General features: G+C 41.9%; 1 protein-coding gene across 12 annotated transcripts in view; it reads right to left on the bottom strand.

The window, feature by feature from the left end:
• LOC308586661 (membrane cofactor protein-like) overlaps positions 1-25,087 on the bottom strand; it is a 46,701-nt gene that overhangs the window by 10,999 nt on the left and 10,615 nt on the right. For 7 of the 12 annotated variants that reach the window (XM_081193487.1, XM_081193493.1, XM_081193492.1 and 4 more), the window contains 6 exons: positions 22,689-22,880; positions 20,791-20,976; positions 17,767-17,989; positions 5,409-5,596; positions 2,388-2,414; positions 1,560-1,623 (listed from right to left, as the gene is read on the bottom strand). In XM_081193487.1, coding sequence (XP_081049613.1) covers positions 1,560-1,623; positions 2,388-2,414; positions 5,409-5,596; positions 17,767-17,989; positions 20,791-20,976; positions 22,689-22,880 — 880 coding nt within the window. Of the gene's footprint in view, positions 1-1,559; positions 1,624-2,387; positions 2,415-5,408; positions 5,601-5,837; positions 5,954-17,766; positions 17,990-20,790; positions 20,977-22,688; positions 22,881-25,087 lie in introns of those variants that run through there. The other 5 variants (XM_081193494.1, XM_081193491.1, XM_081193490.1 and 2 more) reach the window with 4 other exon arrangements.

The following is a 25,087-nucleotide window of genomic DNA, read 5'->3' on the forward strand; positions in this document are numbered from 1 at the left end:
GCTCCTGCACCGGCAACTGAGACTTGACCAACTCCGGACATTGTCGTTTTAGATGCGCTGAAGACCCACATCGGAAACAACGCCTAACAGCAAACGCTGACTCCTCACCGGTACGCTGCTCTTGCTCCACCTCTGGCACGGCATGAGAACTCCTTCCAAACCGCCCACCTGTAGAAGCCTCTGCAGCCAACGACCTTTCTTGCCTCTTCTGCCATTCTTCAATCAAACGCCCAGTAACGTAACTGACTGATAAATCATGCTCCTGCATGCCTTCTAGAGACAAAACTAAATTATCCCAGCTTTCCGGGAGAGAACTCAAAATAATAGCCACCTTCTCCTGCTGGTCTAGTGCACAGTCTCTTTCCTGTAGCGCAACAAACTTTAACTGTAAACTGTGTAGGTGTTCCTGCATTGTAACCCCAGGCTGTAACATTGCCTTGTACAATGCCTTGCGAATGAACAGCTTGGAAACCGCTGTCTCACGCACATGGAGTTCTTTAAGTGCTTGCCACACACCTCTAGCTGTCTTGATTCCCCTCACATACGGCAACTGGGAATCTTCCAGCCCCAAGACAATTGTGGCCCTTGCTCTTTGGTCGTTATCGAGGTCTTCATCATCAGGCTTCGCAGGAAACTTACTCACCACTTGCCAGAGACGATCCCTCTGCAGCACTGCCTGCATGCGTTCCGACCACAGCAAGTAATTGGAGTCATTCAGACGCTCAAAAGCCATCTGACCTGGTTGTGAGGCCATCTTGAGAGCGATGTCCCTGGAACCCGGAACCAGCTACTCACGACCACCGAGAGAGAAAACAGGAACCACAGCACCCAGCACTCACACGCTGCAGCTGTTGTCCTTGTGTCCGCTGCGTCACCAGCTCACCACGGTCAGGAACCAGCCAGGAACAACAACCTCTGGAACTACTGGAACCAACGCCGTTGATGCTGACACCACCGCAACTCAGGCTGGCAGTACAATGCCCATAACCTCATGGAACTTTGGAGTGTCAGGCATAGCCCTACTGGCTTTAGCCCAAACGTAGCAGAGTTTTCCTGCACAGCGAGGAAGCTAGTTGCGGCAGTAATGACTACTCAGCTAGACTCAGAATAACTATTTACAGGATTTATTAAAAAGGAAAAATAAAACCAGCAGAGTTTCTGCATACAAATAAAAGCAAAATAAACCCTCTCTTTCTTTCTCTCTCTCTCTCATAACCATACACAGCACTTCACTCCTAACACACCTCACACCAAACTGTGCTAGCAATCCCTTGATAACAGAGTTGAGTGCTGCTCGTTAACCAATCAGAGTGAGTAGTTTCTAGGTCAAGCAGACCTGGGCTTTCTGCCAAGAGTAAATTGACACCAGCTTGAGTTAATTGGTGAAGCTAGAATCTGCAAGTTTCCCACGAGAACCAATTAACAGAAACTGAAACCGAAACTGAACAAGTCATTGGCGATAAAATAGTATGAAAATTTTTGTTTTGAGATGTAAAATTGAAAATTCAATAAAACAGAAAACAGAAAATAAAAGAGTTTAGTAATAAGAGATGTTTTACCTTTTTAAGTAAAATTTCTTATAAACCATTTTGGTTCCAACAATCAATACAGGTAATAGGCACCCTAAAAGGGAAGAAAAAAAACACACACAAACAAGAAAAATACACCATACTATCCTATTAAAAAAGGCTCATGAGAGGCCAAGAAAACTCATGCATAATTCAAAACCAGTTTTGAAAATGTCCTTCAAATGTTACTCAAAACATAATAACACCTATTGAATGTTAACAATAAAATGTGATGATTTGTCATTAGGTGATCATAAGTTACTTCAAGACAAAAAAACACCAATTAGTATGGAGTAAAGGTTGGTGATTCACTGCCTACACTGCTATTTAGTACCAGAAATCATTTTAAATTATTACCAGTAAATACCGTGTGTGTGTTGTGTGTGACAATGTACTTGTAGATTTTGGACCCAAGGATGAGATTCATCAATTGATGAGCAAATATTTGAGCACCAGTGCTAAACTGATAAAATGTGGAAAATTTACAAAGCATCAATGGTGTGCACAATGTTCAGAGTCAATTCAACAAAAAGTAAATCCTGTCTAGCAAAGAAAAACATGGGAGAAACTTTTAGGGGCATGAGCTGATTTTTAATCCATGCTTAATTTTCCCTTTTGAAAACCAGGGGCCTTAATTTAATAAGGAGAATTAAGCATGGACTTAACTCTCTCCAAAAAGTGAAACTTCAAAATGCTTATCTCTGACCCAGTATTTTTTGCTATTGGTAAAAAGCATCTGAAATTGTACAAAGCACTGGTATTTAAATATGTTTAATACATCTTCCTGTTTCTCCCATTCATTTTCAATAAATTACATACCAGCTATAAGTAATCTCAGGAAAATACCTAGAAAAGAAGGGGAAATGGTTCTAATAAGCAAACTTCTCAGAAAAGAACATTGTAAGACTATTTCTCGAAAGTCTACTCATTCAGACTGGCAGTCTCATAAGAAAGTACTGCAGCTCAAGGTGGATTTCACATCACTACTGGTTGATATGCTTCGCTTACTGCACGTGCTCTCATATATGACTTGGCCATTTTAAACTTTCTCCTATACTAATCTAGAAATCATACAGGTTTAAAAGAATAATCATTGACTTTATTTGACTCATTAATTCCAAATCTCTTTTTTCTTTTTTCCCTTTTAGCTAGGATTAGAATTTTCCTTTTACAATACTAAAGCTGCAAGTCTCATTTTAAAAATAAGTACCATACTTACAAATCCTCACATTTCATGAAAACAGAGCTATACTCACATCATCGAGCTGCTTAGAGGAAAGGTAGGAAATAAATGTAATAATAAAACAATGGTTTTAAACTCTTGATGCACCAAAATACCTTAGTCTGTTTTAAGAAGCTGTGTGAAATTGGTTCTAGAAATGTGAAGGGGATAGCAACAGATACATATAAAATACTTGATTTTTCAGTTTAAACATGGTAGATAAATCACTCTAGGAATCAGATCTCAACGTGTCACAGAGGGTGCATGGGCACACACCTCTTTTTAAAACTATTCCCACTAAAATTAAAGAATCAACACTGAAACTCATTCATAGATGGCACTGGACTCCAGTATGCCTACATTACATTGACAACTCCATTCCACCTGTATATTGGAGAGGTAACCAAATATTGGAGACCTTCATTCATCTTTGGTGTGAGTGCTCAAAGGTACAGTGGTGCCTCGCAAGACGAAATTAATTCGTTCCGCAAGTCTCTTCGTCTTGCGAGTTTTTCGTCTTGCGATGCACGGTTTCCCATAGGAATGCATTGAAAATCAATTAATGCGTTCCTAGGGAAACCGCCTTCAGACCAGGTCCGGAGACAGTCTGTCCCCGGACCTCTTCTGAAGGCTGGGGGGGGACGGGGGACAAGGGCTTTTCTTCCCACCCCCAGCATTTTAAAAAACCCTGGGACAGCGGTGGACTTCTCCGCTGTCCGGGGCCATCTTAAAATGCTGGCGGGCGGCATTTTAAAATCGCCCCGGACAGCGGAGGACTTCTCCGCTGTCCGGGGCGATTTAAAAGCCCCTGGGAAGGCAGGCAGGGGGGACAAAGACTTTCGCCCCCTGCCCGCCTTCAGAAGGTGTTCCCACCCCCCGCCCCGCTTCGGAACAGCGTTCCGAAGTGGGGCGGCTGGGGCAGGTGTCCCCGCCTCCCCTCCCCGCTTCGGAACGCTGTTCCGAAGTGGGGCGGCTGGGGCAGGTGTCCCCGCCCCCCCCTCCCCGCTTCGGAACAGCGTTCCGAAGTGGGGCGGCTGGGGCAGGTGTCCCCGCCCACCCTCCCCGCTTCGGAACAGCGTTCCGAAGTGGGGCGGCTGGGGCAGGTGTCCCCGCCCCCCCCCTTCGGAACAGCGTTTTAAAATGCTGGGGGTCGGGAGCGAAGCGCTGCCGACCCCCAGCATTTTAAAACCTTCCCGGGACACGGGGAGATTTTAAAATGCTGGGGGTCGGCATCGCTTCGCTCCCGACCCCCAGCATTTTAAAACCTCCCCGGGACAGGGGGAGATTTTAAAATGCTGGGGGTCGGCAGCGAACGCTTCGCTCCCGACCCCCAGCATTTTAAAATCTCCCCGGGACAGAGACTTCTCTGCTGTCCCTTGGAGATTTTAAAATGCTGGGGGTCGGCAGCGAACGCTTCGCTCCCGCCCGCCAGCATTTTAAGATCGCCCAGGGCAGGCGGGGGGGAAGGCAGGCGGGGGGAGCAAAGACTTTTGCCCCCCGCCGGCCTTCAGAAGAGGTCCTCTTCTGAAGGCCGGCTGTGGGCGAAAGTCTTTGCTCCCGACCGCCAGCATTTCCCTATGGGCTTTCGTCTTGCGAAGCAAGCCCATAGGGAAATTCGTCTTGTGAAGCGCCTCCAAAACAGAAAACCCTTTCGTTTGGTGATTTGTGTTCATGACCATATCTGAACTGCTACACTAGAAGGTTGAAATGAAAGCGGGTCTTAGATCCATAGAATTAAAGACTTGGAAGGGGCCACAAGGGTCATCTAGTCCAACCCTCTGCAATGCAGGAATCTTTTTGCCCAATGTGGGGCTCAAACCTGCAATCCTGAGATTAAGAGTCTTACAGTATGTTCTACCAAATGAGCTATCTCACAGGCATAGCTTTGCTTTCTCTTTTTCAAAGGCGAAACAAATATCTGTTATCTAAGTCACTTGTTTGTAATCTTCTGACTACTGTGCATGTGTAGAAGGACACAGAAGGCTGTTCATTTCGTAAATGGTGTGACAGAGTGTGGCATCTGGCGCTAATGGACAAGATCATACAAAAGTGTTAGCTAGATAGAAGGGAAACTACAAACGACATGCTTGAAACAGATTGGTTTCAGTTTATTTCTTTTACTAGCTCCCAAACAGAAGTGCTCAAACCTACGGTATCTCACAGCTCCTTCTGGAGAGGTTCATTGGCCATCTTCTTCAATACATGTTTATATGATGAAAATATACTTGTATGTAACTGGCCATAAGGATTAAAACCAATGACTAATTTTGTTTGTTTTGTTTGCTTTTCAATAAAAACAGTATTACAAAAAAGTAAAAAGGCTAGTTGGGCAGGGACGTGATGGGGTAGGTTCACCTATGAGGGTATGGTGAAAGAAATGGCTTCTCCAGTCTCTCAGAATAAATAACCTTCTTCCTAGATCATTATATCAAGTAGTAGAGGAGACTCTGAAGTGACTACAAAGAGGGCGAAGCTAATCCTTTAAATTTTGATGCACTACTGTGAGATAAACTGTCTAGATTTTGTACCTTTATGAAAGCATATATTTAAAAGAAGGCAGTCTCATATCAATGGAAAAATATTTGGCATGTTACATTTTCACAAGGATTAATACTTACTCAGATAACAATGTGGAATATTAGGCAACCATTTTTTCCCACCAATGTATTTAATCTTAGATGATCCTTTCAAAACATAGCCAGCATGGCACTCAATAATAACTTCATCTCCAGGGTAATAGTATTCTTTTTTCCCTTGTTTTATTATTCCATTAGGGATATGGAGTTTAGCAGTGTCTGGGGATAATCTAACTGAAAACAAATAATGATCATAAACAATAAAGTAACACAAAAGTCCATATAGAAATAAGATTATTTTCCAAAATCTTTCATACTTATACAACTTGATTTGCAAGATGCAGAATGTTCTGTACAAAATGTTAAGAAAACCCATTGATGTTATGTATAGATCTAGAAGGACTTTTAAGCCTAAGAGTGTAAACAAAAATCATCATTCAGAAAAAAATAGAAGGAGGGCTGACCCCCTACCCCTTTTTGTTGCTTAGATAAAAAGCTGCCAAGCAGGCTCCATTCGAATTGGCCCTCTCCTCCACAATTTCTCCTTTCTCTAAGAGCAGGTCTGTCTGTTTCCCCAAAACTAATATCTGTGAAAAGGGGCAGGAAAGGGCATAATTGTTTCCAGGATGGCACCAGAGGTAATTCCATGCAGACTTCTTAGGGGAGGTACTCCAGAAAAAAATGCACACAATAGACACCTTGCATAAATCTTACAAATTTTCTTTCACGACTGCATGAGGCAAAAGTTACAAGGGTGGCTTTTTTTACTCCTTTGTTATGCATCAATATGCTATCTAGTGCTATTTTTCTAGAAAAAGAGGTGCCAGAACACACCATGAGCACCTCCTTCATTGTCTTTGTTGTTTTTTTTAAAAAATATTTATTAAAGTTTCCAATTTTTTACAAACAAAAAGAAAAAAGGAGACATAAAAACAAAAAACACATAAATTTCACAACTTATTTTCTTATAACATATTTCCCCGACCTCCTCATACCTCCCCTTCTTGTATACCCAGTTCATATTATTTATACAGCAAATCTTATCTCAAAGCATTACAGCTTAAAAAGAAAAAAAAAGAAAATACCTTATTTTCTCTCCAACATCTTAAATTATTATAACTTTGAATAAAAAAAAACCTTTTTGTCAGATTCCTTTAACCATTACAGCCAGAAACCGCTTACCGTATTTTTTGCTCTATAAGACTCACTTTTTCCCTCCTAAAAAGTAAGGGGAAATGTGTGTGCGTCTTATGGAGCGAATGCAGGCTGCACAGCTATCCCAGAAGCCAGAACAGCAAGAGGGATTGCTGCTTTCACTACGCAGCGATCCCTCTTGCTGTTCTGGCTTCTGAGATTCAGATTTTTTTTTTCTTGTTTTCCTCCTCCAAAAACTAGGTGCGTCTTGTGGTCTGGTGCGTCTTATAGAGCGAAAAATACGGTAATTTCAATCCAACATCATTCAACATTCCTTAATTTTGCAATATTTTTGTAAATAGTCCTTAAATTTTTTCCAATCTTCTTCTGCCGACTCTTCTCCCTGGTCACGGATTCTGCCAGTCATTTCTGCCAGTCCCATACAGTCAATCAGCTTCATCTGCCATTCTTCCAAAGTGGGTAAATCTTGCATCTTCCAATACTTTGCAATCAGTATTCTTGCTGCTGTCGTTGCATACAAAAAGAAAGTTCTATCCTTCTTTGACACCGATTGGCCGACAATGCCCAAGAGAAAGGCCTCTGTTTTTTTCAAGAAGGTATATTTAAATACCTTTTTCAGTTCATTATATATCATTTCCCAGAAAGCCTTAATCTTTGGGCACGTCCACCAAAGGTGAAAGAATGTACCTTCAGTTTCTTTACATTTCCAACATTTATTATCGGGCAAATGATAGATTTTTGCAAGCTTGACTGGGGTCATGTACCACCTATATATCATTTTCATAATATTTTCTCTTAAGGCATTACATGCCGTAAATTTCATCCCGGTGGCCCACAACTGTTCCCAGTCCGCAAACATAATGTTGTGTCCAACATCTTGTGCCCATTTAATCATGACAGATTTAACCGTTTCATCCTGAGTGTTCTATTTCAGCAGCAAGTTGTACATTTTTGACAAAATCTTAGCTTTGGGTTCTAACAATTCTGTTTCCAGTTTAGATTTTTCCACTTGGAAGCCAACTTTTTTATCCAGGTTATAAGCCTCCATTATCTGATAATAATGAAGCCAATCTCTCACTTTATTTTTTAATTTCTCAAAACTCTGCAATTTCAATTTATCTCCTTCTTGTTCCAAAATTTCCCAATATTTCGGCCATTTGGCCTCCATATTGAGCTTTTTCTGAGCCTTTGCTTCCATCGGTGACAACCACCTTGGGGTTTTGTTTTCAAGTAGGTCTTTATATCTTGTCCAAACATTAAACAATGCTCTTCTAACAATATGATTTTTAAATGCTTTATGTGCTTTAACCTTGTCATACCACAAGTATGCATGCCACCCAAAAACGTTATTAAAACCTTCTAAATCCAAAATGTCTGTGTTCTCAAGAAGCAGCCATTCTTTCAGCCAGCAAAATGCCGCTGATTCATAATAAAGGTTAAGGTCTGGCAGGGCAAATCCACCTCTATCCTTTGCATCAGTTAATATTTTAAATTTTATTCTGGGCTTCTTGCCCTGCCAGGCAAATCTAGAAATGTCTCTCTGCCACTTGTTGAAACAGTTCACTTTGTCCAAAATTTGCAATGATTGAAACAAAAATAACATTCTTGGCAATACATTCATCTTTATAACAGCAATTCGACCTAACAAGGAAAGCTTCAGATTTGACCAAATTTCTAAATCTTTTTTAACTTCCTTCCAGCATTTTTCATAGTTATCTTTAAACAGATTTCCATTTTTAGCTGTCATATTAATCCCCAGGTATTTCACTTTCTTAACCACAGTCAAACCTGTTTCATTCTGGAACTTCTCTCTTTCCATTGATGTTAAATTTTTCTCCAAAACCTTAGTTTTTAGTTTGTTCAATTTAAATCCTGCCATCTGACCAAACTCTTGAATTAATTCTAATACTCTTTTAGTACTAGATTCTGGCTCCTGTAACGTCAAAACTAGATCATCTGCAAATGCTCTCAATTTATACTGTTTGGCTCCGACCTGTATACCCTTAACCAACCGGTCTTTTCTAATCATATTCAGCAAAACCTCCAGGACCGATATAAAAAGCAATGGGGAAATTGGGCACCCCTGTCGTGTCCCTTTTTCTATCTTAAATTGTTCCATAACCACATTACTTACAATTAATTTAGCCTTTTGTTCAGAATATATTGCACCTATACCATTTTCAAAACCTTGGCCTACCCCCATACCCTGTAAGTTCTTTTTCATAAAACTCCAAGATATATTATCAAAGGCTTTCTCCGCATCCACAAATATCAAAACTGCTTTAGTGTTTATATTCACTTCTAGCTTTTCCAAAATGTCAATTACATTCCTCAGATTATCAGATAGATGTCTTCCCGGCAGAAAGCCCGCTTGGTCCTTATGAATCTCTTCAATCAGTACTTTTTTCAGTCTCTTAGCCAAAATATCAGCAAAGATTTTGTAATCCACATTTAATAAGGATATGGGACGGTAGTTCTTAAGTTGAGTCTTTTCAATCTCTGTTTTCGGTATAAGTGTAATATAAGCCTCTTTCCACGTTTCTGGTGCCCTTTTCCCCTCCAGAATTTCATTACAGACTTCCTTCAAAGGTTGTATTAGCCAGTCCTTCAAAGATCTACAGTGGTGCCTCGCAAGACGAAATTAATTCGTTCCGCAAGTTTTTTCTTCTTGCGAGTTTTTCGTCTTGAGAAGCACGGTTTCCCATAGGAATGCATTGAAAATCAATCAATGCATTCCTATGGAGACCGTCCGGGGACAGAGGGGAATGGCGGCGCGCCTTCCCCTCTGTCCCCTCTTTTGAAGCAAGGGGCGGAGGGGAGAAGATCGCTTCTCCCCGTTGCCGCCCCTTGGTTCAAAAGGGGTCCGGGGACAGAGGGGAATGGCCGCGCGCCTTCCCCTCTGTCCCCTCTTTTGAAGCAAGGGGCAGAGGGGAGAAGATCGCTTCTCCCCGTTGCAGCCCCTTCGTTCAAAAGGGGTCCGGGGACAGAGGGGAATGGCCGCGCGCCTTCCCCTCTGTCCCCAGAGATTGCGGGGCAAGCTTCGTTTTGCGAAGCAAGCCCATAGGGAAATTCGTCTTGCGAAGCAACTCGAAAACGAAAAAGGTTTTCTTGCAAGTTTTTTGTCTCGCGAGGCGTTCGTCTTGCGGGGCACCACTGTATAATATTTGGAAGTCAGTCCATCCGGTCCTGGAGATTTGCCCAATTGCATGTTTTGAATGGCCCCTTCTATCTCCTGATCAGATATTTTACAGTTCAGCATTAACTTACTTTCCTGTGAAATTTTTTGTAATCCATTTGTTTCCAAAAAACGGTCAATGTCCATTTCATTCTGTGGCCCTTGTGCATACAATTGTTTAAAATACTTCTGGAAGCAATTTCTAATTTCAATTGGATTATGTACCTCTTTTCCATCTACGTCCAACTTTATGATGGTATTTAGTTTTTGTCTCTTTTTCAGTTGCCAAGCCAGTAGTTTCCCACATTTATTCGCTGACTCAAATGTCTTCTGTCTCATTTGTTTAATTTTCCATTCTATTTCCTGATTCATCAATTCCATATACTGTACTTGATATAATTTTATTTCTCTCAAGATCTCCTGTGACTTTGGCTTCACTCTCAATTTTTTCTCCCCTTCTTTTATCTTCTCCAAAATTATATCTTTTCTCTCATTTCGACTTCTCTTCTTTAATGCGTTCTGTTGTATCAAAAACCCTCTCATCACGGCTTTACTTGCATCCCAGATTACTCTTTTTTCAACATTGGTAGCCATATTTATTTCAAAATAATCTTTCAAAGTTTTTTGGGCCTTTTTATAAACTTCTTCATCTCTAAAAAGGGTGTCATTCATCCTCCATCTAAAAGAGCCGGTTGTTATCTGGTTCATCTCCATCTTTACAGCATTATGGTCAGAGTAAGTTTTTGGGCAAATTTCCACTTTCTTTATCTTTGGTGCCATTCCTCTAGTAATCCAAATTTGGTCAATTCTAGTCCAAGTCATTTTAGCTTCAGCGAAAAAAGTTCCCTCTCTCCCCAAAGGGTTCTTGGTTCTCCAAATGTCAATCAAGTCCATGTTATCGGTTAGTTCAAAGAAAGTTTTAGGCAGTCTGCCGTCTTTAGTGACTACCTGTTTTTGTGCCTTGTCCATATTCGTAGATACTACTCCGTTCATGTCACCCATCAAGATAATATTATAGTCCATATAGTCCAACAAAGTCTCATGCAACTTCTTAAAGAATTCTGATTTTCCCTCGTTTGGTGCATACACTCCAACAATCAAAAACTTCTCTCCTTGCAGTTGAATTTCAATTGCCAAATATCTTCCTTGTTCATCTTTAAAGATAAATTTCGGTAACAATTTCTCCTTTGCGTATATCACCACACCTCTCTTTTTAACTTTGACAGATGAAATGAATTCCTGTCCCAATCTCTTATTAATAAGTATTTTCCTGTGTAGCCTTATTACATGTGTTTCTTGTAAACAAATCAAGTCCAATTGTTCTTTCCTTAATACATGAAAAACAGATTTTCTCTTTCGAGGGGAGTTCAGTCCATTACAATTCCAACTTAGAAGTTGCAGAGCCATGACAAGTTACTATCGGTAGTGTGTCTTTCCCTGGGCCGGGAAATCCAAATGATAGGTTTGCTATGTCTAGAATTCCTTTTCCTGATGCTCTCGGCTCCTCTCCTGATTCCACTTCCTTCTGTAGATCCTCCTCGTGGTCTCTCAGAAACTTGTCTTTATCGTTCACTGTCCTTATTCTTATTTTTCTTCCTTTATATTAGAAAGATAAACCTTGGGGAAATTCCCACCTGAAGAGTATTTTATTAATTCTCAGTAGGCCAACAAGATCTTTATAATAGGCCCTTATATCCAAAATGTGTTTAGGTATATCCTTGAAAAACTCAACAAATGAGTCTTCAATTTCCAAAGTTCTTTGATAGTGCAGATTCAAGATTTTGTCTCTTTCTTCTTTTGTTCTTAAAGTAATCAAACAGTCTCTCGCTCTATTCTTTCCTTGTCTTCTGCCAAGTCTAAATGCACTCACTATCTTGAATTCATCTTTCCCCAGGTCCTGTTGCCAAAAGTCTGTAAATTCCTTTGTAAGGAAGTCTATCAGGTTGTCTTTCTCACTTTCAGGTACTGCTCTAATTCTTAAGTTTCTCTCCTTTCTTTGTAGTTCAATCATGGACAGTGTCAAATCGTGGTCCTCTAATTTCTTATATACCGGTGGTATCTTCTCTTGAACAGCAGTTGCAATATCCTTAGCTTAGAATCATAGAATAGAATCATAGAATCATAGAGTTGGAAGAGACCACAAGGGCCATCGAGTCCAACCCCCTGCCAAGCAGGAAACACCATCAGAGCACTCCTGACATATGGTTGTCAAGCCTCTGCTTAAAGACCTCCAAAGAAGGAGACTCCACCACACTCCTTGGCAGCAAATTCCACTGTCGAACAGCTCTTACTGTCAGGAAGTTCTTCCTAATGTTTAGGTGGAATCTTCTTTCTTGTAGTTTGGATCCATTGCTCCGTGTCCGCTTCTCTGGAGCAGCAGAAAACTCTGCAATCTGTCGAGTTGAGGCCGATTCCTCTAATAATTTTTCAATGGACTGTGTATTAGAATTCACCTTGTTCCCCAGTTCATTAATACTTGTAGTGTTCAAATCTATTTTTGCTGAGGCTTCAGCTACTTGTTTATTTGTCTCTGCAACCTGTTTAGCTAGATTTTCCAAAGATGCATCAATCTTGCTAAGTGCCTGAGCCAGTAACTCTTCAGATGACATAGCTTTTGGTTTTACTTGCAAAGCAGCAGCTCCTACTATGCCAGCTGTACCGGATGTTGAAGCCCTTCTCTGAAATGTAGTATCAGTCTTGTATTGTCTGCCGGACCTGGTAGTTTTTTCCTGTACGCCACTCGCCTTCCCATCTGCCATAACAGGCTCAAGGTCAGTCACACACTCAGCAAGATTGTTTTGCACAGTACTTTTCCAGAGCTTAGTAATTTAATAGCAAAATAACTGTTGTAACAAGGTCTCCTCTAGGGGGACACTCTTCCAACTTCTCTATGCAACTGTTAAAAGCAAATAAAGTTTTTAAAAATTCCAATATCCCTCAGAAGACGCAATTCCAATGTCCTTAAGAAGTTACTTTGTAATCAAAGGCAAATCTATAAACAGTATATCTTTCTCGAAGTATCAATATTCTTTGCCCTTGACATGCAAACAGTTCTTCCCACTGACTGACTTTCTCTATCAAAAGCAGTCCGTTCCCAGGTTTCCAAGACGGCGGATATATCTTTACTCCCTCTTTTCATGCAGGAAAATTAATGTTCAATTTTCTCCCCTCTGCTCCTGCCAACAGGAGGGGAGTCTCTTCTATTTTTGGTACTGGATTTCAACTTTAAAGATCGTCTTTCCAAGTTACAGCTTTAAAATCACTTTGCTTTAGTCTATTTACAAGTCGGTAAAGGCAGACTTCCTGTTTGTACCCTTTCCTGTTTTCGTGCCAAATCTAGAAATTTTTTCCTTCCAATTTGTTGCTTAATCCTACTCACGGGTAGTTGCTTTAGTTTCCAATTGTCCAGAAAGGAATCAGCGCTCTCCGGCTATGGCTTGCGGCTTCACTCCGAGGAGGCGGTAGACGACTCTCAGCTCTGCGCCACACACCCCGTTCCGTTCCGGAGCCTTTAAAAAGGCTCCTTTGCAGCGGGGGAGGGGCACAAATGGAGCCCGCCGAGTCTCCAAGTTCTCAGGCTTCCCCGCCTGAGATTTCTTCGGGTCTCCGCTTCGCCGCAGCGGCAGACCCAGTCCCCTCACAGCCGATTCCCTCCGGAGCTCGGAGGGAATCTGCCATTCGTCGCTGGCGCTTTTTAAAGAATTCAGCTTTCCCCTCATTCGGTGCGTAAATTCCTATCAAAAATTTCTCTCCTTGAACTTGAATTTCAATTGCCAGAAATCTTCCTTGGTCATCTTTAAAAATAAATTTCGGTGATAGTCTCTCCTTTGCATAAATCACAACTCCTCTTTTTTTAACTTTGTCAGATGAAATAAACTCCTGTGCCAATCTCTTGTTAATCAGTAGTTTCCTGTGTAACCTTGTTACATGTGTTTCTTGTAGACAAATCAAGTCCAATTGTTCCTTTTTTAATAAATGAAAAACACTTTTTCTCTTCCGAGGAGAATTTAGACCATTACAATTCCAACTTAACAGTTGCAGAGCCATGATGGGGTTACTTCGCTTTACCTCCAACTGCGCCAAGTTTCTGTTCTTGTTCTGTCAGTGGTGTCACTTTCTCTGGACCATGCAATCCAAAAGATAAGTTTGCTATATCTAGTATTCCTTTTTCCAGTGCTTTTGGCTCTTCTCCGGATTCCGCTTCTTTCTGTAGATCTTCTCCGTGGTCCTTCAGGAACCTATCTTTGTCATTGACTGATCTTATTTTTATCTTTCTTCCTTTATATTTAAAGGACAGGCCTTGAGGGAATTCCCACCTAAAGATGATTCTATTTCTTCTCAAGAGGGCAACCAGATCTCCGTAGTTGAGCCTTAAGTCCAAAAGGTGTTTTGGAATGTCCTTGAATATCTCCACACTTGAGTTGTAAATTTCTAAAGTCTTTTGGTAACGCAGATTCAAGATTTTGTCTCTCTCCTCTTTTGTACGAAGGGTAATCAAGCAGTCTCTCACCTTGTTCCTCCTTCCTCCTCTTCCAAGTCTAAATGCACTCACTATCTTAAATTCTTCCTTCCCCAAATCCTGTTGCCAGAAATCTGCAAATTCCTGCGTAAGAAAGTCAGCCAAATTGTCTTTCTCACGTTCTGGTACAGCCCTGATTCTTAAATTTCTTTGTTTCTCCTTCAATTCAATCATAGACAACGTCAAACCGTGGTCCTCAAGTTGCTTATAAACCGGTGGTATCTTCTCTTGAGTAGCAGTTGCTATATCTTTTGCTTCTTCAGCTATCTTTCGGGGCGAAGCAGATTCCTGTAGTAATTTTTCTATAGACTCTGTGTTGGTAATCACCTTCTGTCCCAAATTATTAATGCTTATAGTATTCTGGTCAATTTTAACTGATGCTTCGGCTACTTGTTTATTTGTTTCAGCTACTTGTTTAGCTAAATTTTCCAAAGATTCATTAATTTTTCCAAGTGCCTGTGCCAAAACGTCTTCGGACGACATAACTTTTGGTTTAACTTGTGGAGGTGCAGCCCCTGGTATTCCAGATGTTCCAGAAGGACCAGATGTTGAAGCCCTTCGCTGCAACGCAGTATCTGTCCGATAGGGTCTGCCAGACGTAGTAGTTTTTTCCTGCGTCAACTCTAACTTTCCTCTTCCATCTGCCATAACACTCTCATGAGAGTCCAAGGTCGATCCCACAGCTGGAATTTGTTTTGAAATGGAAAATTCCTCTAGCCCAGTTGTTATTGTAACAATGTCAAGCCTCCTCTAGGGGGACACAGTAACAGCCAAAGCTTGCAACTTTAAAAAAGGAAAATAGTCCTTATAGGTCCCCCCCAGTTCACATAAAAACAACAGTTTCAGTTGCACTTAATCAGTTACTTTAAAACCAGGAGAGGTTCAGAAACACTGTATCTCTTTTGCAGAGTTAACTGCCAAAAGTCCTCTGCTTACCGATAGGCTTTCCACAGAGCGGCATTCCTTATCTCGGGGCAGTCTGTTCCCAGGTTTTAGGCGGTGGATTTTAGCTTCCTTTCCCCCTTTTTTGCAGATAAATACAGTTCAAACCTTTCCCCCCTCCTCTCCTGCAATCCGGAGGGGAGATGGCTTTCCTGATGTTGAGATTTAAATCTTTTTTCAAGCGTCTTTCAGAGTTTCCGCTTACAGTCTCACAAGTAGTTGCTTTCAAAGTCAAATTGTCCCAGGAAGAAGTCAGCGCTCTCCGATAACGGCTATGCGGCTTCACTCTGCGGAAGAAGCAGTCGACTCTCAGCACCACGCCGCTCACCCCGTCTCGCTCCGAAGCCCTTAAAAGGGTTCCTTTCGCAATTTGGAGGGGCGCAAAAGGTGCCCGCCGAGTCCCCACGTTCACAGGCTTCACCCGCCTGTGATTTTTAAAGGGCCCCCGCTTCGCTGCAGCGGTCAGACCCGATCCCGTGGAGCTGGTCCCTCAGAGACTCAGAGGGAATCCGCCATTATCGATGGCGCCAACCCGGAAGTCCTGCTTTTTAACATCTTTATGCGCCCCCTTGCCCAGATTATCCGGAGCTTTGGGCTGGGCTGTCACCAGTGTGGTGTAGTGGTTAAGAGCGGTAGTCTCGTAATCTGGGAAACCAGGTTCGCGTCTCCGCTCCTCCACATGCAGCTGCTGGGTGACCTTGGGCCAGCCACACTTCTTTGAAGTCTCTCAGCCCCACTCACCTCACAGAGTGTTTGTTGTGGGGGAGGAAGGGAAAGGAGAATGTTAGCCGCTTTGAGACTCCTTAAAGGGAGTGAAAGGCGGGATATCAAATCCAAATCCAATATGCTGATGACACTCAGCTCTATCTGCTGATGGATGGCCACACCGACTCGGCCCCGAACACACTGACCAGATGCTTGGAAGCTGTGGCTGGATGGTTTCGTGGGAGCCGATTGAAACTAAATCCTTTGAAGACAGAGGTCCCATGGCTGGGTTGGGATGGCATGGGGATGAGGGACCAACTCCCTTCTCTTGCGGGAGTTAGTGCCATTGCCTTCCATTAAGAATTTGGGTGTAATCCTTGACGCCTCCCTTTCCATGGAGGCGCAAGTTACTGCAACAGCTGACATTTTTCCACCTTTGCCGCATCAAGCAGTTGGTCCCTTACCTTTCCCGCCCCGACCTGGCCACAGTGATCCATGCGACGGTCATCTCCAGGCTTGATTACTGTAATTCGCTCTATGCGGGGATGCCCTTGAAGCTGACCCTGAAACTCCAGAGGGTGCAGCATGCTGCAGCGAGGCTCCTCACGGGGTCTCTGCCATGGGAGCATATTCACCCAGTGCTTTTCAAACTGCACTGGCTCCCGGTAGAGTACAGGGTCAGATTTAACGTGCTGCTTTTGACCTTTAAAGCCCTTCACGACCTAGGACCCTCATACCCTACGGGACTGCCTCTCCCGGTATGCCCCACAGAGAGCCTCAAGGTCCATAAAAAGCAACACCCTAGTGGTCCCGGGCCCTAAGGAAGTTAGATTGGCTTCAACCAGAGCCAGGGCCTTTTCAACTCTGGCTCCGGCCTGGTGGAACGCTCTGCCTCATGAGACCAGGGCCCTGCAGGATCTGATTTCTTTCCACAGGGCCTGTAAGACAGAGTTGTTCCGCCTGGCCTTTGGCTTAGAGCCAGTTTGATTCCCTCCCTCTCTTTCTTTTTTTCCTTTCCTTCTCCTCCTCGATGAGGCTACATTTTAATATTTTAATGTTTCAATATTTTAATGTTGTATTTTAATTTTGTTTTTAAGTTGTAATCATTCAACTTGTTTTTATTATTGCTTGTAAGCTGCTCTGAGCCCGGCCTTGGCTGGGGAGGGCGGGTTATAAATAAATATTATTATTATTATTATTATTATTATTATTATTATTATTATTATTATTATTATTATTACTATTATTATTATTGAGTTATATAAAGTGATGCATGGTGTGAAGAAAAATTGATATTTTTCTCCCCTTCTCATAGTATACTAGAGTCCAAGGTCATCAAATCAATCTGAATAGGAGATTCAGGACTGACAAAACAAAGCTCTTCATGCAACACAGTTAAACTATGTAATTCATTACTACAAAATGTAGCTATGGAAGCCAACTTGGACAGTTTTGAAAAGGGATTGGATAATCTGATGGAGAATAAGGCTATCAAGGTCTATATGATATAGTCATAATTGTTGTATATCAGCGGCAACATGCGTCTCAATACCAATTGCTGGGGGTCATGAATAGGAGAGTGCAATTGCACCATGTGCTGGGTGAGGGCTTCCCATAGGCCACTGTGTGAACAGAATGCTGGACTAGATGGGCCTTTGCTGGGCTTATCTAAATTGATTCGCCGGGGACAGACCCAAGCAAAGCCCATTGGTTGGTTGCCCCCGTCCCTGGGAATCCCCGGGTTCGGGCCTGCCAGCCAAAGGCCAATCTGCAGGCAGGCCCACAGTCATCCCCAGCCGACTGCTGGATCGCTGACCAGGCTGCAATGCCGCCTGACCATCTAAGGTAAGTAGACTTGTCTACCTAGTAGGGTTTTTAAGTTTTTGTCTTCTTTATCAACAAACGTCAATACCACAGAGCTGGATTTGTACATACAGAAACAAAGTTGTACAGCGGGATCCCACTGATTGTAGCCTTTGCACTGTGCTTTCATCTCCATGGTTTCATCAGGAAAAGAGTACTTTTTATCACACCGCACAGAAATGATACTTCCAAGGTTATAATAAGGTTGTGGTGGATACACACTTCCTTTCAGAATTACTGGAGCACCACAAATATCTTGAGAAACTATAACAAGAAAAATAAAACCACAAAATATATAAAATAATGTCTACATAATTTTAGCCTTGCTTTTATAAGCTTGTGGTATGATTCAAGATATTACCATAATATCACCTACCTGAATTTTGAGTAATCTATGAAAGTAAATCACAAAATGCAGTTTACTACTACCGTATTTTTTGCTCTATAGGATGCACCTTTTCCCCTCCAAAAATGAAGGGGAAATGTGTGTGCGTCCTATGGAGCGAATGCAGGCTTTCGCTGAAGCCTGGAGAGTGAGAGGGGTCGGTGTGCACCGACCCCTCTCGCTCTCCAGGCTTCAGGCAGCTATCCGCAAGCCTTCAGAGCGCGGCGGGAGTTCCTGCCAGGCTCCGAAGGCTTGCGGATAGCAGCTTGCAGCCTGAAGCCCGGGGAGCGCAGCGCCGACTCCCGCTGTGCTCCCCGGGCTTCAGGCAGCTATCCACAAGCCTTCAGAGCCCGGTGGGAGTTCCCGCTGGGCTCCGAAGGCTTGCGGACAGCAGTCTGCAGCCTGAAGCCCGGGGAGCGTAGCACCAACTCCCGCTGCACTCCCTGGGCTTCAGGCAGCTATCCGCAAGCCTTCGGAGCACGCCCCCAGCACCGCAAGCTCCAGGAGCGGTGCCGAGGTTGCACGCAATCTTGCCGCCGCTCCCGGACCTGTTCTGGGGTCGGGGGAAGCTCGGGCTTCCCCGCCCCAGCCCCACAGCTAAAAACGAAGCCAAGACAGCGAGCGGGATCCATCCCACTCGCTATCTTGGCTTCTGCCAAAGCCGCGCGTAGCCTCTCCCAGCTGGAGAGGTTGCACGTGGCTAAAGAGGAAGCCATTCCCTCCCCAAAAAAACTAGGTGCAGCCTATGGTCCGGTGCACCAAACGGAGCGAAAAATACGGTAATTGCTTCATGGCCAAGTCATGCAAATCCCATTCCTGTGACATCACCAAAAGTAACTTCTGTTCTCTGAGCATTTTCTGAGCAGTCACACATTGGGAAGGCTTGTAAAATAGCCACTTGACTGGTTGTGGTAAGCACAGCTCACAGGCAACCAGGCTAAGAAACTTTATCAGGCAGCTTCTTTCTTTTTGGGCATAAATGACTAACAAAAATCAAAGGAGAGGGTGCCCAAATATATGTAAGACAAGACAAAGTAACAGATGGGGAACTACCTTCATAGATGACAGCCATAGATCCCCTTTAGTACCTCAGTTTTTTTCTATCTTACTTTCATAAAAACACCATGCAAAATGTTAACATTTGTTTAATAATATTGTTATAGATTGGTAGGTGCTATAATTTAATTAAGGCTTGAATGTTAAAACTGTGTATCAGACCCCCAAGTGTTAGAATGTAATCAAGAATGTAATCTTAGAACAAGTCTAAGATGTATGTTAGAACCCTCTGAAATTAGCATTTATGAAAAGCTAATTATGTCAGGCAAACTTCCTAGATTGTATATTAGACATTTCTAAAGCCTGGGAGATCAACACGTGTCAAGAGCTAATTAAGTCATTTAATTTCTTTTTGAGGTGTTAGCCTGGGGCACCCCTGTATCGTAGACTCAGGTTGTAGATTTGTGTAAATAAACCAAATATCATAAAGACACCCTAGGTTCCACTGTGCTTCATTTTCCAAAAGGAAACACAGACCCTAGATAAGTGTCTGGTACTCCCTGGACTCTGGCACTGCTGTGGTGTTTAACAATGTTATAACATGTACATATATAAAGTCACAATAATATGACATCTCCTTTGTTTCTTCTGTAAGCTCTAAACCATTTGGATTCAACCAAATGGTTGAATATTACAAAGGACTGTAATAAAAATGGGATTCCAATATAAAAAAATGAATTCTGAAAAATTTCCTAAAATAATGGAATCTGAACATTCAAATTCAAAACTGCAATCCAAGAGGGAAGAATTTAGAATCCTGAGCAAGGAGTAAGTATACCAGTATGTTGCTGCTGGTAAAAATTTGGCTGAGGTCTTACAAAACAGAGGACCATCTATGACTGATTCTCCATTCTGATTTTGATGAAATATGAAATGAGATTTAATCCTGGAAATCTTGTCAGTTTATAATCTGTATTGTTTGCAGATTTTTTTTGTTTTATAAATAGTGGCCACAGCTTTGAGAATCTATTTGTATATTGTAATTTTGTATGCTTTGTACACATATCTACACATGTTCTCATATGTTCACGTTCTAATAATTATTATTTCTGATATCTTTCATTTGAGTTTGCATGATGTAATGTGTATGGGTTGCTCGTGTGTAAGTTGCCGCCTCTCCAGGCTTTGTTGCCTTGCTAAACCTTTCAGTCTGGGCAGCCCTTCACTTCGTGGCTGCCTCAGTCGCTAGCAGAATCCGTCAGTGGGCGTTTCTTAAATCTTTTCCAACATAAAAGTTGTTTGTCCTGGAGCCTTCTCGCCGATTCCCCCATCAGCCCCTCTATATCCCTGGTGTTGCGCTGCTTTGCTTCCCCATCTGCGGAGCTGCCTCTCTCCCTGCTGGGCCCTTCTCCAGAATCATTTGAGAGCCTTCCCTCCGCCTCTAGCTCTGATGTCAGCTCCCTGACACATGACTTTGGCTTTTGTTACAATTAACTAACATACATCTGTGGGACTAGTGAGGCTAAATAAGCTCTCTTTAAGCTATCCGTTTCAACAGATATTTGGGAATGTGCACGCCCTAGGCATAAATGTCATTTTAAATGGCTTCTTCTTGTTGAATGCAGAAACACAAATGCTAATGCTAACATAAATGCTAATATTTTTCTATTTAAAGAATTCTTACCCTTTTTGCAGGATGGCACTTTAGGGATCCAAGTATTGTTCGCCTCACATCGAATGAAATAACTTCCGATCATGAAATATCCAATTTTACATTCAAATGTAATATTGCTGCCAAAGGTATAGGAATCTTTAAACTCACTTATCTTCTTTATTCCATCTTGAACTACTGGATCTGTACATATAATCACTGAAAGCAAAAAGAAATTTTAAAAATAAAAATCCCCTAAAAACAGAATCCTTATATTTCTACATGATTACAATTTTTTTTTCTGAACTTTACTAAAAAAAAATATATTCCGTCATCAATCTAGATCTTTGAAAATGAGACTATAAATGCTTTTCTGTGAGACTGCATAGAACACATGATGAAAAAAGGCTCCTGCTATCTTAAGGCCTCTTCCAACAGGTGTTTTCTGTTTGAGGAATACACATTATTTTAGTAATGGCTGCTGCAAATCAAAGGTCTCCAAAATTAGTCCCATCTGCTGAACTAATCCTTAGAAGGATCCAAATATATTTCCTCCAATTAGCACTTACACATACAGTATTCCTAGCAATCAAACAGTTCATGGGGAAATTATCTCTCCAACAAGCACTGTCATGTAGCTGTGGCTATACCGCAGCATGTGTGTGAATCAAGAGAGATGAAAGACATTATTACACAATCCACGCAACATTTTTAAACTTTCTTTAAGAAGGAAAATAAAGCCCGCTCTGAAGCACAGCAAAATCCTCTGTGCCATACCAGTAGAAGTACCTACTGGTGGAAATTATTCACTTTGTTAAAGGGCAAGAGTTATCTTTCCTGCTTTTAGACTAACAGGGACTAAACCATAACCCAATATTAAACAGATAATTAAAAATGAAGCATTGTTATGTTTTTAATATGAAGTAGTGCTTTACTGTACTTCTCACTAGTCTATAACCCGACTAAAAGATTCTATCTCAGAAAGTGAGGAGAAAAAACAGACTTTTATGAAAAGTGTTATAACATCCTACCTCCATCCGGAGAAGAAAAATCCGTGTTAATTTGACCAGTTTACTTTTCTCCAGTGGGAATGTATCCAGCCACTGAATGTACAATGATAATTGGGTAGGCTTTAACAAATGGGGATGATGTCACCCATTCTGTATGAAAAAACACCTGACTTTGTTTTACTGCAAGGGGTATGTGGAGTAGACACACTCCTGTACACTAAAATCCTGGGTAAAATCCTTGTTTTCTGTGATTCAGCAATCACTTTTCTAACAATTAATGAACCAGGAAGTTAATGCTTTAGCCTTTTCCTAAATATCAATAATTGCTATGATGTCATTCATTGGTTAAAACTGTATACTGTATTTTTCGCCCTATAGGATGCACTTTTCCCCTCCAAAAATGAAGGGGAAATGTGTGCGCATCCTACGGGGCAAATGCAGGCTTTCGCTGAAGCCTGGAGAGTGTGAGAGGTCGGTGCGCACCGACCCCTCTCGCTCTCCAGGCTTCAGGAAGCTATCTGCAAGTCACGCAGCTCTCCCACGGCTTGTGGAGAGCTGCCTGCACCCCGAAGCCTGGGGACGCGCTAAGCTCAGTGCCCCCAGGCTTCGGGCTTCGCGCAGCTCTCCCACGGCTTGTGGAGTGCTGCCTGTTCTGGGGGCTGGGGGGGGATTTTCCCCCCCTTTGTTTCCCCCCCAAAAAAAAAAACTAGGTGCACCCTATGGGCTGGTGTGCCCTATGGGCCGAAAAATACAGTAAGTCGTGCCAGAAGGCTTTTTACACACAAAAAAGTAGACAAAATGAAGTCTGGACATTTTCACTTTTATCTCAAATTCTTAAAAAATGTTAGGTGGGAAAGGTCAACAGGTTTTTTTTTTTATAATCATCATGAAGGAAAAACTGGTATATATTAAAAAAATAACCTTGGCATCTCGGTGGTTTACTGCTCCACAGTGGTCTATTAGTTTTATCAACATCACAGTATATAATAGATTCTCCAATGAGTGAGAAAGTCTCCTTGCAGCTGTATTTGATCGCTGTTCCATAAGGATAAACAGATACAGTTCCGTTGTGGGATCCACCAGGAATGTCTGGAGGGTCTCTACATACAGCTCCTAAAAGAAAACTGAATAATTCAGCAAAATGATAGAACTGTCAACAGTATACTGTTGAAAAATCCAAAACATACCGTGTAACAACTACTATTTTAAATATATTTATTTAGAAGTGATATATTTTAAATGCCTATTGGATTTCTCAGTTTAATTTATTTTTTATTTTACCAAAAATGAACAAAATCATAAGGAGAGAGGCTCACATTTTGGCAGCAGGGAATTACCATTGGTTGTGATTCTCTGAGTCATTCTCCGGGGAGCTGCACATACAGGAACACATCTGCAGTTCTGTGCAGACAGGAAGACTTTTTGGAAGTACAGTGGTGCCCCGCAAGATGAATGCCTCGCAAGACGGAAAACCCGCTAGACGAAAGGGTTTTCCGTTTTTGAGCTGCTTCGCAAGACGATTTTCCCTATGGGCTTGCTTTGCAAGACGAAAACGTCTTGCGAGTGTTCCGATTTTTTTTCGCCCCCCCTTTTTCTAATCCGCTAAGCCGCTAATAGCCTTTTAGCCGCTAATCCGCTAAGCCTTTAATAGCCGCTAAACCGCTAATAGCGCTAATCCGCTAATAGGGTTGCTTCGCAAGACGAAAAAACCGCTAGACGAAGAGACTCGCGGAACGGATTAATTTCGTCTTGCGAGGCACCACTGTACTGAAATACACTCAATATCCTGGCTTATTTTCCTGTTAGATTAATAAAAAGTAAATCAGAAGTTCCTGCTTCTTATGTTAACAGAGAACTCTGCCTTAATAAAGCCAGGATCTTCATACTGAAATTGATGCACAACCGGGGGAGGAGGAGAAGAGGGAGAGGGGAAAATGCTTGGGTCCAGCGCTCATTCCCAGCTTCATGGAATAATGGTCAGAACTGCCCCATTAATTTTCTGCAGCTGATGTTCCTTATTGCACAACCCAATGCATAGCCACTTGAAAAGTAAGCTCAAGATAAATGTGCACATTTAAGTGTATTTAAACCTAACCTTTGTTATTACACCAGATTTTAAGTTACACTGATATCTGCCTTTTATCATCATGGAACTCAAGGTAGCACAAATAGGGTAAGTACATATACTATACAAGCACTGAGTAGATTCCAGACCAGTTGAGTTTTCTATATTCAAATACCTGCACGTGCAAACATTCTGTTTTATACTTTTTCATGAATGAATAATGCTATTACTGTTGAGGAATATCTATTTAGATCTCTATATGTAACCCTACTAACAATGTACACTAACCTTTACATGCAATCTGAATCTTATTCCTTATGGAAACATAGGGAAGATATGACGATAACTCATGACACCAGAATCCTGATGGACTGGTGCCTGATGTAAGCCATGATGCGTTCTGGAACATAGCCTCCTTTGTGTTCCCTACCCACCAGGCCCCAATCTAATTCTCGTCTCAACCGAATGCTACATGACATGTTGTACATACTCTCAACAAAGTTTTAAGATAACAACGCTAAGTGTGTCCTTTTTCCTTACACTAGCAACAATAATGGAGCAGGGCCCTTTGTCTTATCAATCAATCGATCCTATACAGGGGGGGTGCCTGTATAGGCCTATAAATGTAGACTAAAGAAAAAAGTAATTTGTGGGGTGCTGGAACGTAACCCTTGTGCAGGTGGGGAGTCGTCTGTACAGCCAGCAGCACTTACCTTCTTCAAATGCCTTCCGGATGCCTTTGGGTGTATCTGCATATATATTCTCACAAAGTTCTCCCTGCTTTTTACCTCTTATCTGATTTAACCTATTCTTAGAAGCTTTTAGCAAATTCTTTTGTGAAATTTTCTAGACTGGGATCTGCCATAGCCACTTTGAGAGTTTTTTGTTTTACAATCAAGCTGTGTAAATTTTATGAAATAAAAAAATTCTTACCATAGTTTCTGTCAGTTAAACGCTTGTAATGACAAAAGCCATTTACAATTGACGAGACATTATTTCTTTACTCCTGGCTGAATTAACATTACCTAAACCTAATCTGGGAGGTTTGTGTTGTTTAAAATAGCTTAAGAAAGTGCAAACCAGAAAATTATCAACAAGAAGCAGGGCGGGATTCAATTACCTCTGGGTGTTCAACGTTCCATGTAATTTAGATATAAGTTGATTAGTCTAAACTTAGAAATCTCATTTAGACATCTACAATAGCATTTTAAATAACAAAACTGTAAACCCTATAACTAACATTTTTTATTTTCTT

This window comes from Podarcis bocagei (assembly GCF_964188305.1).
Source record: "Podarcis bocagei genome assembly, chromosome: 5".
Lineage (NCBI taxonomy): Eukaryota > Metazoa > Chordata > Lepidosauria > Squamata > Lacertidae > Podarcis > Podarcis bocagei.